Source organism: Ahaetulla prasina, chromosome 14 (assembly GCF_028640845.1).
Source record: "Ahaetulla prasina isolate Xishuangbanna chromosome 14, ASM2864084v1, whole genome shotgun sequence".
Lineage (NCBI taxonomy): Eukaryota > Metazoa > Chordata > Lepidosauria > Squamata > Colubridae > Ahaetulla > Ahaetulla prasina.
In genome coordinates, this window is record NC_080552.1 from 6,016,336 (window position 1) to 6,028,841 (window position 12,506).

At 38.4% G+C, this 12,506-nt stretch overlaps 1 protein-coding gene across 1 annotated transcript in view; it reads left to right on the forward strand.

Moving 5' to 3' along the window:
* Positions 1 to 12,506, forward strand: part of MEIOB (meiosis specific with OB-fold) — a 43,676-nt gene that overhangs the window by 2,414 nt on the left and 28,756 nt on the right. Inside the window, exon 3 of the mRNA XM_058157462.1 lies at positions 8,601 to 8,678. Within this exon, the coding sequence (XP_058013445.1) occupies positions 8,610 to 8,678 (69 nt within the window). The 5' untranslated portion in view covers positions 8,601 to 8,609. The remainder of the gene's footprint in view (positions 1 to 8,600; positions 8,679 to 12,506) is intronic.

Consider the following 12,506-nt stretch of genomic DNA (forward strand, 5'->3'; position numbering starts at 1 on the left):
TCCGGAACTTCCAGCAAGCCGGGATTGATAACAGACTGGATTCAAAGATGAATGTGATCCACAAAAGTGATTAGAAAAGGAAATGTGTGAATTTAATGAAAGATGCTGACCAAATAATATGATAATAATATGAGCCAGCAGTGTGCGGCGACAGCCAAAAAAGCCGATGCAATCCTAAATTGCATTAACAGAGGGATACAATCAAGATCAAGTGAGGTACTAATACCTCTCTATAAAGCCTTAGTAAGACCACACCTAGAGTACTGCACCCAGTTTTGGTCACCACACTATAAAAAAGATGTTGAGACTCTACAAAGAGTGCAGAGAAGAGCAACCAGGATGATTAGGGGACTGGAAGCTAAAACATATGCATAACGGTTAACTGGGCCTGGCTAGTCTAGTGAAGAGAAGGACCAGGGGACAACAGGATAGCAGTCTCCCAATATTTGAGGGGCTGCCTCAGAGAGGAGGAAGGGGGTCAAGCTGTTTTCCAAAGCACCCGAAGGCCAGACAAGGAATAATGGATGGAAACTGACCAAGGAGAGATTCAACCTGGAAATAAGGAGAAATTTTCTGACAGTGAGAGCAATCAACCAATGGACCAGACATCGCCTTTGGAAGTTGTGGGAGCTTCATCACTGGAGGCTTTCAAGAAGAGATTGGACTGCCATCTGTCAGAAATGGTGTAGGGTCTCCTGTTTGAGCGGGGGGTTGGGCTAGATGACCTACAAGGTCCCTTACAACTCTGTTAATCTGTTAAACCGCAAGATAGTTATTTCCTTATTTTCCAGAACATAAAACCTTCCAGAGATTGCTGTCTTGCAATCTCCTCACGAGGAGCAACTATCTGGAGTAAGTTATCTCAGGTCTTCTCCTTTCCTTGTCTACTTGATGGTTCTTCATCCCACTGTAGTCCTTGGCTGCAATTTAGATGAAGCCATCTCCAATCCACCATTTTTTTCCCCCATGGGAAGGTGGAATTTAAATCAGACGGATAAATGAATTTAGGCAGTGATGCTCCATCACTCCTGGATTCCGATCGCTGCCTGATTTTTTTTTTTTATTTCTTTTTGTCACAACAGTATACACAAACAATTGTCATAGATAAAACAACATATCTTGAAGAAATATATATATATAAGTAAAAAAATATGCAATAACTATATTAATTTGATATAATGAAGAGAACAATAGGACAGGAACGGTAGGCACTTTTGTGCTCTTATGCACGCCCCTTATTTGGGTGTATAATCCCTGGCAAAGCATTCTGAAACTTGATCTAGACAAAAAAAAACCCATTTCTGTACTACTTGTAGATGAACACCAATCCAACAGATCTGTGCTTGATTTTTTTTTCCCCCAGAGGGAAAGAAAAAAGTTATTCAGATCAGGGGTCTTCAACCTTGGCAACTTTAAACCTGGTGGACTTCAACTCCCAGAATTCCCCAGCCAGCTTTGCTGGCTGGGGGATTCTGGGGGTTGAAGTCCACCAGGCTTAAAGTTGCCAAGGTTGGAGACCCCGATTCAGATAACCATATGATTCATCCTTTCTTTTTACCTCTGCCTCCTCTTTTTGAATAAGCTTTTTCATGATAATTCAATCCATGTTAGTGTCAGGAAACAAAAAAAAAACAAACCATGAAAACTATACACTAGATGCAGCCAAAACTAGGTAATAGACAGAAAAAGAAAAAAAAAACACATCCGGAAGAATGTCATATGCCAGTAATTTGATCCGTGCCTTTTCTTCTCTTCTGCTTCTTGTTTGAATGGAGGCGGTGAGTTGAAAACAAATGCAGGAAACTTGAATCTCCCTTGTATGGACTCTTCCGACAAAAGATGAAAATTTGCTCTAATTGGAAGAGATTTCCAAGGCCAGATAGCATCATCTTCCAGTCTGTTTTTGCTATCTGGTTGGAAGAGAACTCTAGAAGTAAATGGGCTTGTGTAGCTCTGCTACGGATGAGGGAAAACAGATTTTCAGAGTAAAGCAATATATAGAGTTGTTGGGTTTTTTTTTTTTTCAAACGAAGCACTAAAATGTTTCCGCATTACACAGTTTGGAGCCGTTGCGTTCTTTCTTCCTTTTTCCTTCTGCGCAGACCCAAAATTCAAAGCTTTTGGCATCGTTGCATACAGAACTTGAAGGAACAATGTAACTTAACAATTCTGCTTGCTTTTGACCACTGTGTGCTGTTTTTGGTCATTGCACTTTAGAAGAGTTTAGGTATCATCTTCTTCTTCTTCTTTTAATCACCCTTGCAGGGTGGAGTCTGGGCTACTGAATAGAGCAGAGCGTTTACTGGCCGGACGCCCTTCCTGTTGCCAATGCGAAATTTTATTCAGCAGATAAATTCTCATTGTGCCCAGAGAGAGAAATATCTGCCTCTACCTAGGATCAAACTCACAGCCTCCTGACTGGGGGGCATGAGCCCCACCTCTAGACCCCCACACCAGAGGTGAAATGCTCCCGGTTCGGACCGGATCGTGTGATCCGGTAGTGATTGTGGCCGCTGGTTCGGCGATCCAGTAGCGATGGCGGTGCGAAGCTCCGCCCACCCACCCAGGTGTCATTACTTCCTGGTTTTAACCAGGTGTTTTTTACCTTCTGCGCATGCGCAGAAGGTTTTGAGCGTGCATGTGACACATGGGCGCGAGCAAGCAAAGTGAGCAGGCACACGCAGCACGTGCACTTCCGAACCAGTAAGTAGATTTCACCCCTGTTCCACACCACTTAGGTATCTACATGTATAGCCACCTAAAATGATCAGAGGTTAAGGAACCCTCGTATGAGGAAGGGTTACAGTTGGGGGTATCTGCTTGGAATGAAGGAAGATGAAGACGATGATGATACACACTTCGATCGTTGCAAACTTTTTATCATGCCTTACTTTTACTCCATGGTTTTTTTTCTACTTCCCAGTATAACTTGTCTAACCTAGTGCAACTTATAAAGAACGGTTGCCGGAATTAGATATGTCTAGTTTAATGAAAAGAAGGACTAATGTCAGGCCTGGAAGCCATCTTTTGCGTTGATTCTTCAGGCCTGCCACATTTACTACTGTGGGAAACTGGGAGGGGGGATTGTACGGAGCCAGGGCAGGGTAATATGTAGTCAGAATAACATTCCTTTCTCAGAGAGTCAAGGCCATCTTGCCCTGCACCTGAAAGGATGTGACTGGGAGGCATCTCCAGTTGGGATGGTGCTTTGATTGGGCCATGTGATGGACTTGTGAGTGCAGGGGAAGGAACCTGGACTTTCCTTTGGGTGGGGGAAACCTGGAAGATTTCAGATTCGGGTTTCCCCAGATGTGCCAATATGACATCGCTCATAAAATGGAACGTTGAAGAACTTCAAGCCTCAGAGTCTTTTTTTGTTGGCGGTGTTACTTGGAACCCTGACAGGTGACATGATAGCAGTCTTCCAATATCTGAGGGGCTGTCACAGAGAGGAGGGGTTCAAGCTGTTCTCCAAAGCACCAGAAGGCAGGAAAAGAAGCAATGGATGGGAGCTAATCAAAGAGAGAAGCAATCTAGAACCAAGGAGAAATTTCCTGACAGTTAGAACCATTAATCAGTGGAACTGCTTGCCTCCAGAAGTTGTGAATGCTCTAACACTGGAAGTTTTTAAGAAGAGGTTGGATAACCATTTGTCTGAAATGGTATAGGGTATCTTGCTTGAGCAAGGGGTTGGACTAGAAGACCTCCAAGGTCCCTTCCAGCTCTGTTATTCTATTATTCTGTTAACCTCCAACAGTCCTAGGATTGCTTGGTAGTCTCTCAACCAAGCACTTAGCGGTTTTTATACAGAATTTTATTTTATTGTTAAGAAAAGTGCTTAATTATTCAACAGCTTTTCTTGTCCAGAGTACATGTTGTCTTAAAATAGTTTAATAGAACAAGTCTTCGAGTGCTTCTTTAGCTAAAAAGTATGCTGTTTTCAAAATCTTATTACTGCACTGTGTTTAAGTAGAAATCAATAAAAAAATTGTAAAAACTACATCCAAATCAAATCATTTCATTTTCTCCATCTCAGACCATACACAAGAAAAGGACTAGCAATATAATGAATAAAAAAAGAATAATAAAAATTATGAGAACACTCTAAAACAGTTAACAATTAGCAATTCATAATAAGGAGGAGGAATTGGATGGCCTCTAACAATTATAGCCATTGATAAAATTTTGCAACTTTCTTAGAGGTTTCGGAAGAGGGATTTCCCTCACAGTAATAACCTTGCTAAGCAATTTGAACCTGGTTCTCAACATTTTCCAATACACCTGTCACTAAATGTCCTACAAGAGATTTACTAAGGGGTAATAGCCATGGAACACAGCAGAACTTACAATAATGCTCAGAGAATGACTCCTGATGCAGCAATGAAAAATAATCCATTTAATGCACAACCAAGTAGTCTTTATTTTCTCGATTGTTGCTCCTGATTGTGTTTGCTTCAAATTTGTTAAGATTACACTGAATCATTTATAACGTTGTCTTCAGCTTGATCTGAAGGTGGGCAAAGTTTAAGGAGTCCCAACAACAAGGACCTCTTGCAGGGGTGAAATCTACTTACCTTCCTTACCACTTCGGAAGTGCACATGTCACTCTTGCGCACGCATCACATGTGCGCGCAGACCTGCGCATGCGCAAAACCTTCTGCGCATACGCAGAAGGTAAAAAACCACATTATTTCCTGGTTAAAACCAGGAAGTAATGACACCTGGGTGGGTGGGCAGAGCTTTGCTCCGCCATTGCTACCGGATCGCTGAACCACTGGCCACGATCGCTACCAGATCGCCAGATCCGGTCAGAACCGGGAGCATTTCACCCCTGACCTCTTGCTACTTTTCAATAAATTATATGAAAACATTAGACTTGGTGTACAATGGATAACAGAATTGGCAGGGACCTCGGAGGTCTTCTAGTCCAAGCCCTTGCTCAAGCATTAGAGACCCAATACCATTTCAGACAGGTAGCTGTCCAGTCTCTTCTTAAAAGCCTCCAGTGTTTGAGCACCCACAAATTCTGAAGGCAACTCATTCCACTGATTAATTGTTCTAACTCCCCCTATTCTAATCTAATTAAGGCAGTAAAACAAGCATTCGTTTTAGGCTACTTTTTCAATGTAATCAACAATGCTTATAGAACACACTTCATTTCCAATTTTTTTGGTTTTTTTTTTCCAGGTGTGGTTTGTCATTGCCTCTTTCCAAAGCTGGGTGGGGTGCATGCTGTGAGTTAAAGTCCACCCATCTTAAAGTGGCCAAAGTTGAGAAATACTGCACGAATCCAGGGGTGAAATCCAGCAGGTTCTGACAGGTTCTGGAGAACTGGTAGTGGACCCCCCTCCTCTTTGTGGCAGCCTCTAAAATATTGGCAAATACCACCTCTGGCTGGCCCCAGAGTGGGGTGGGAATGAAGATTTTGCAATATCATTCTCCCAGGAGTGAGGAGGGAATTGTGATTTTTGCAGTATCCTTCCCCTGGAATGGGGTGGGAATGGAGATTTTGCAGTATCCTTCCCCTGCCATGCCCAAGCCACGCCCACCAAGCCATACCACACTCACCAAGCCACGCCCACAGAATCGGTAGTAAAAAAATTCGAATTTCACCACTGCACTAAACTATGTACCAATCTGAGTGGAAAACCCCAGCCACTAAAAGCAGTTCAAAGGCAGAGGAAAAACTATGTTACCCCCATCTTGGTCACAACGTTTATGGACAGATTGAAAAGCCAGGAGCTTGGATGTATAAACAGAGGCATAGAATCAAAATCACGTAAAATATTTAGTACCGCTTTATAAAGCCTAGTAAGATCACACCTGGGATACAATTTTTGGTCACCACACTACAAAAAAGATGTTGAGACTTTGGGAGTTCAGAGAAGAGCGACTGATGATCAAAGGCCTGGAGACTAAAACATATGAAGAACGGCTGCAGAAATTGGGTTTGGCTAGTCTACAGAAAAGAAGAATCAGGGGGGACATGATATTGATATATTGATCATCAATTGTGTTGTAAATGTTGTACCTTGATGAACGTATCTTTTCTTTTATGTACACTGAGAGCATATGCACCAAGACAAATTCCTTGTGTGTCCAATCACACTTGGCCAATAAAATTCTATTCTATTCTATTCTATTCTATTAAAGTATTCCAATATTTTAGAGGCTGCCACAAAGAGGAGGGGAGTCGATTTATTTTCCAAAGGACCAGAAGGCAAGACAAGAAACAATGGATGTCAGACCAATTCTTGAATACAGTTCATCTGTCTGGAACCCACACTGGTAGTGTAGTGTATTCCAAGCATTAACAACTCTGTTACTGAAATCATATTTTCTGCAGTCAAGATTGGAGCGGTTTATATTAAGTTTAAATCTATTGTTTGCTCTTGTATTGTTGCGATTGAAGCTGAAGTAGTCTTCAACAGGAAGGACATTGTAATAGATGATTCTATGAGTTAAACTCAGGTCCTGTCAAAGGCGGCGGAGTTCTAAATTTTCTAAACCCAGGATTTCAAGTCTGGTGGCATAAGGTATTTTGCTGTATTCAAAGGAGTGAATTCATTCATTCTATTCTGTGCTGGGAAACCAAATTGCAATCTGAGCATCTCTTTTAAACCTGGACAGCCACTTGTTGTCTAAAATGGTAGAGGGTCTCCTGCTTGAGCAGAGGGATGGACTAGAAGACCTCCAAAGTCCCTTCCAGCTCTGCTCTGCTGAAGCCACGGCTGCTCTCAACGTTAGTTATTACCACTGTTATCTATCCAATTTTTTGCAACCCGAAGAGGGTCGCACTTGTACCCTTAGTGGGAGCACAATACGTTGTCCCACGTTTAGGGTTTGGCACGCTTGTGCGAACCCACCGAAATTCCTTCCACAAAAGTTCTGAATTCGAATCTCTCGAGAGCAAGCAACGACAAGGAATCGTATTCCAGCAAAGGCTGAGCCATTCTAAACACCGCAACCGGCAGGGGGCGTCGTCGCAACTGCCCGCGGGGCACTTAAAAAAAGTCCGGGAGCAAAAAGAAGGCGCGCCTGCGCGGTGCTTCGGCCTGCCGCGCCTGCGCACGGAGAGGCACGCCTGGTCTTTTTTTCCCGCCTTTTGCCGGTTGTGCTGAGGAGACTGGCGCTGTGAGGGCGGCTTGTCGGTTCGCGCGTTCCTTGGCTTTTTAAAGGAACTGTTTAAAAAAAAATAAAACAATGTCTTCTTTACGCACGTTATTCACACACCCCCATATTTCTCCATCAGCTGCGTTTGGACTGCAAAGATAAACAAGCCTTTTTCTGTTTTTCTAACTCTGGGAATTGGACAAATGCGTCCGTGTTTTGTGAGCGGGTATTGGCGTCACTCGCCCTCCTGCCCCCAAACCATGGCGGTTCTCAAGAACACCTGAGGCCAGTGGTGGCTTGTGGCCTCCTTTTCAGCCAAATGAAAATGGGGAGACAATTCTCCCCAAATTCCCAGCTCTCCTTCGGCATGCAGGCTGGGGATTCTGGGTCCTCTAGTCCTTACACTTTTGGGGGGGGCTGAATTAAAGAAAGTAAAATAAAATACAGAGCTGCCCCACACGCACTTGCCATACTGGCCATTTTACATTTACTCTATTTGAGCTAGGTTATACCATAACTCATACATAGTAATGGTAAAAATATTTACGGAGAGAATTATATAGAAATAGTTTCCTCATAAAGCCCCACAATTGTGCCTGACAAGGATGCCTCTTTTTTTTATTATGCTGGGGTGTTTTTTTCTATACTGATCAGTTTTTAAAAGGTTCTGAGTAGCCTACAAATAGAATTTAAAAACTTCCCAAACTGCAATAAACAAGCAACTTTCTGGCCATTGGCATACCCATATGTATATCCTGTTTATGCCAACCAAAACACAACAGTACGAAACTTCAAACTGTAAAGCGTGGCAATAAAACTTGCAACAAAAAATAAAATTAAATCAATATAATTGAAAGGGTTTTGTTCCTGTGTGGAATTTACCTCAATCCCCAAAAGATTTCTCCTTCGAAGCGCAAGCATAACGGCATTTAAAAATACGTTTCAAATGTACGCCACGCATTTTCCTATTTTTTGACAGCGACAGTTGTACTAAGTCATTTGCCCTTGGCACAATGTATTGTCTGAACTTCACATGAATGTGACGGGTAAACTATGGTTTGTGTGACGGATTTGGTTCAGATATATGTCAGACTAAGTCTTGTTTGATCCATGTAAATTAGTTTGCTTCAATTATTATGTAAAGCCATACATCACGTACAAATCACAACATATCATGTCAATATGCTAATTCCATATGAAGTAAGTCATGGACTAGATCACTACGTCTTCTTCAACAACCCATGGTTAAAACAATTCATGACTTTACAAGATGGATAAATAAAACTATAAATCCGTTTATTGGGAGCCTGAATTGTGTTTTTTTCCTCCGCCCATGCAGTTCCATATATCTAAATCTTAATATCTATCAGTGTCAAGAACTGTTCCTAAAAACAAGAGCTTTAGGAATACTTAAATACATTAAATAATATAAATAATTGACATCCGTTTTTAAAAGTACATTCTGACTTATCTTTCTCCAATTTCAGGTAAAAAGAATGGCGTATTCCGTTTCGTCACAAAATATTGTAGCCATTTCCGATCTGCATCCAAGCCTTGCTCATCCTGTAGGTCTAAGTACCATAACAATATTTTGTTCTCCGATGAAATTGTATATACGTGTATTCTGTTATAACATTATCTAATTGTTCATAGTATTGGCAGAATTATTAGAGACAAAATATTCCTATGTCTCAGAAAATGAAAACTGATATTTCTGGCAAAAGAGAATGGATATTACAATCAATTAGGATGATTGGACTAAGTTAAATTATGGAGTTTTATGTAGGATGGCTGGGTTTGCTCTCCATGTTTAACTCCCATCCTTGGTTAATAAAAGGGCAATTAATACATACTTGAAATAAATTATAAAATGGCTGAATGTGATAGCCTGAGTTTCCACAACATCAAAAAAATTTCTATGCCATTTTAGACTAGTGAATGTCAATAATGACCTTTCTCAAATCAGTCAGTTTAGCCACCTCAGCAAGTTTTGTCAATTTCACCAACCCTCCATAGTGGGTAATGTCAAATCTTTCCATATGTGTGCATACAATAGTCTTGTTGCAATAATCATAGACTGAAATAATTTTCCATGACTATTTCTAATTGCATCCACCAGCTTCATACTTGAAGTACATTCTAGATTTCTCTGGCATCATGTACCAACAATATATCATTTTATAAAAATTATCTTTAATATCAAAATGTAAATGACCACATTTTCCAATTGAGCCATCTGTATATTATAACCAAAATTCTTAGCCCATTTTGTCATACATTTTAACCTGTTGTTTCATTTTAAATTTCAATAAAAGTTCATATATTTTAGTAATCACATGTTCCTAATATGTATGAAATTGCACTTCAAATTCTGTCTTACTTTGCTTCATACCATAAGTCTTTTAATCCATTTTAAATCTTTCTAATAACTGTAAATGGAAAAACCATTGATAACTATATCCTGCCACTAGTTTCTATCTTGACTTAATTTTATAGTTCCCTTTGGTGATTCTGCAATGATTCTAGTGTGTTAACCATTTGTCTTTGTCTTTTGTTTCTCTTGCTGGTGGATGCAATTAGAAACAATAGAAATGTATTTTTGAGCATAGCCTGAATTTACATCTATTCCATATTTCTCAGTATGGCTTGTAAACCTCATAAAATGGTTTTTTTGTTTTGTTTTTTATTTGCATTTATATCCCGCCCTTCTCCGAAGACTCAGGGCAGCTTACACTATGTCAAGCAATAGTCTTCATCCATTTGTATATTATATACAAAGTCAACTTATTGCCCCCAACAATCTGGGTCCTCATTTTACCTACCTTATAAAGGATGGAAGGCTGAAAAAAAAGCTATTTAATAATGCCCAAATACTTTACTTTTTTCTCAATCTTAAAATCATTCTTCCAACAGTTCTATTTGATATTCTATTTTTATATTGTTAATATCTTCATCTTCCAATTATCAATCTTAAAATTTACTAACAAATCAAATCATTTAATTTTCCTGTTAATGTCTCTAATGGATCCTCCAAACACTATAGCTAGGTCATTGACAAATACAATTACAAATTTGTTCTGTTACCTGAATAACTAAAGTGCACAAGTGTGGAGACAGCAAACATCTTTGTCTTCTCCTTTTTTGAATCTCACATTTTTATTTTTATTTTTTGTTGATTCTCCATTAACAATTATTTGGGTTTTTTATGAGGTAAAAATCAATCTTATGTACTTAATAAAATTATCTTCAAAAAATACCTTCCAGAACTCTAATGAAGAAAATTCAGTTAAAACAATCAAAGATGTTAGTTGCACCTAAGAAAATCAGTGCAGTTTACTTTTCATTATGTTGATCCAAATATCCAATATATCCAATATTCAATATATTTCTAATATTATCTTGTAATTTTTCTTTAGATAAAAACTCACATTGATCTTCATGAATAAAGTCCTATAAAATTATTTTCGACCATTCATCCAAAATCATTTTAAACAACTTATAGTCCTGATTCAATAAAGATATTGGTTGATAATTTCTTGTTAAAGTCAGGTCCTGGGATTCTTTATATATGAACACTATATTTGCTTCTTTTCAAGTGTCAGGAATCTTTCTATTCTGTAAAATAAATATCCATTGTTTGTTGTTAAGTTTGTAAAATTTAATCCTTAAAACATAATAAGTCAGCAGACCATCTGGGCCAGATGCCTTTCTGATTTTAGTCTTTTTAATAATTTTACAAACTTCGCTTATTCTTAAAGGTACATTCAAAATTACTGATTCTCTATAATCTTTGGTAAATTATGTTTATATAAATAATCATAGAATAATAGTGGTGAAACACTTCCAGCGTATTTGCATTATCTGTTGTTACGAAGTTTCCTTCTTGTAACATTAGTATCACTTCCTTTTGTTTTTCTTTGTACAGCTCATATGCCAACCATTTCCCTGGTTTATTTGTAAACTCAAAATTTCATTGTTTTGCATAAATCATCTTTATTTTCGTCTCACTGTTAACATAGATAATTGCTTCTGTAGAAAGGAAGTAATTGTCCTGTCTGAGGACTATTTAAACTTTTCGCTTTTTATGGAACCCCAAATCACTTGTGTGGTATGCATACTATCAGCACAAACCCTTTGTTGATTTAACACAAAATCAGATTAGCAATTTCCTCCTAGCAGAAATTAAAGGATATTATTCAGCCATAGTTTTTATAAAGTTAATTTTTTATTTTTATCCCATCTTTACTGTGTTTATAAATAATTCAAGGTAGCGAGCATAACTAATACTCCTTCCTTTTTATATTTTTCCTACAACAACAACAACCCTGTGAAGTGGGTTGGGCTGAGAGAGAGTTATTGGCCCAAAGTTGCCTAGCTGACTTTCATGCCTAAGGCGGAACTAGAATTCACAGTTTCCTGGTTTCCAGCCTGGGTTGCTAGCAGATTGTAATCACAGAAACATTTCCAAAGTTTTAACTCATGGGTCAGCTATATTTGTTCAGAAGGGTTTATTTATTTTACAGCAATGAGAAGAGATTAAGTATTAGAAAAAGAACTGAGCCAGAACCTAGTTTTTTTGTCATTTGACTTGGTAAACAATTCTTGCTTTCGGTCTATAAAAAATTGATTTATTTAATGACAGGCATTAAGAGATTCATCTTTTAGGAAGTTAGTAGCAAATATTTAGATAGGGATATGTGTAAGTGTATGTGTTTCCTTAAAAGTAAACAACCAGCTCCAGAAAACTACATTGTAAAGGATTACTTCAAAGAAACAATATATAATTGGGTCACTAAGTCACTGTTTTAAATTATGCAAATATTGTATCCAATACTCTAAATAAAGTTACTTGAAGACAGAAAAGAAAAATAACAAAGAGTTGTTTGGCAAATGGACACATAAGTTTTTTCTTTTCCCCTTGATTAGCTGAACAGTGTGGCTACAATCCCAATTGTACACATTTGGGAATCATTCACTCAAAATTAAAGATATATACAAAAGATTTAGGAATAGATCTCATGCTTTTAATTTTGAATTATGGGATTTTTCTTGCTTAAAAGAGACTAAATAATTTTGTAAAGATAAAATTTAAGAAGTCTTTGAAGTAAATACTGTTGTAAGTCCTAAGGCATTAAATGACATTTTGGATTCCAGGAACCAGTTCTTTTATTATCAGTAGAATTATGCACAGGATATGTTGCCATCTAATTAAATTACTGTGAGTAGGAAACCAAAAATATTTTGAATGTAGATTAATAAAATATGTTTTAAAAAGCAAACTTTGGGATATTTTGAGGAAATTATATTTTATTACACAAATACTCTGAATGAACTCATCCAGATAAATGAAGGAATTGTTTTCTTGCCCCATCTAGTGACTAAAATGATCACAG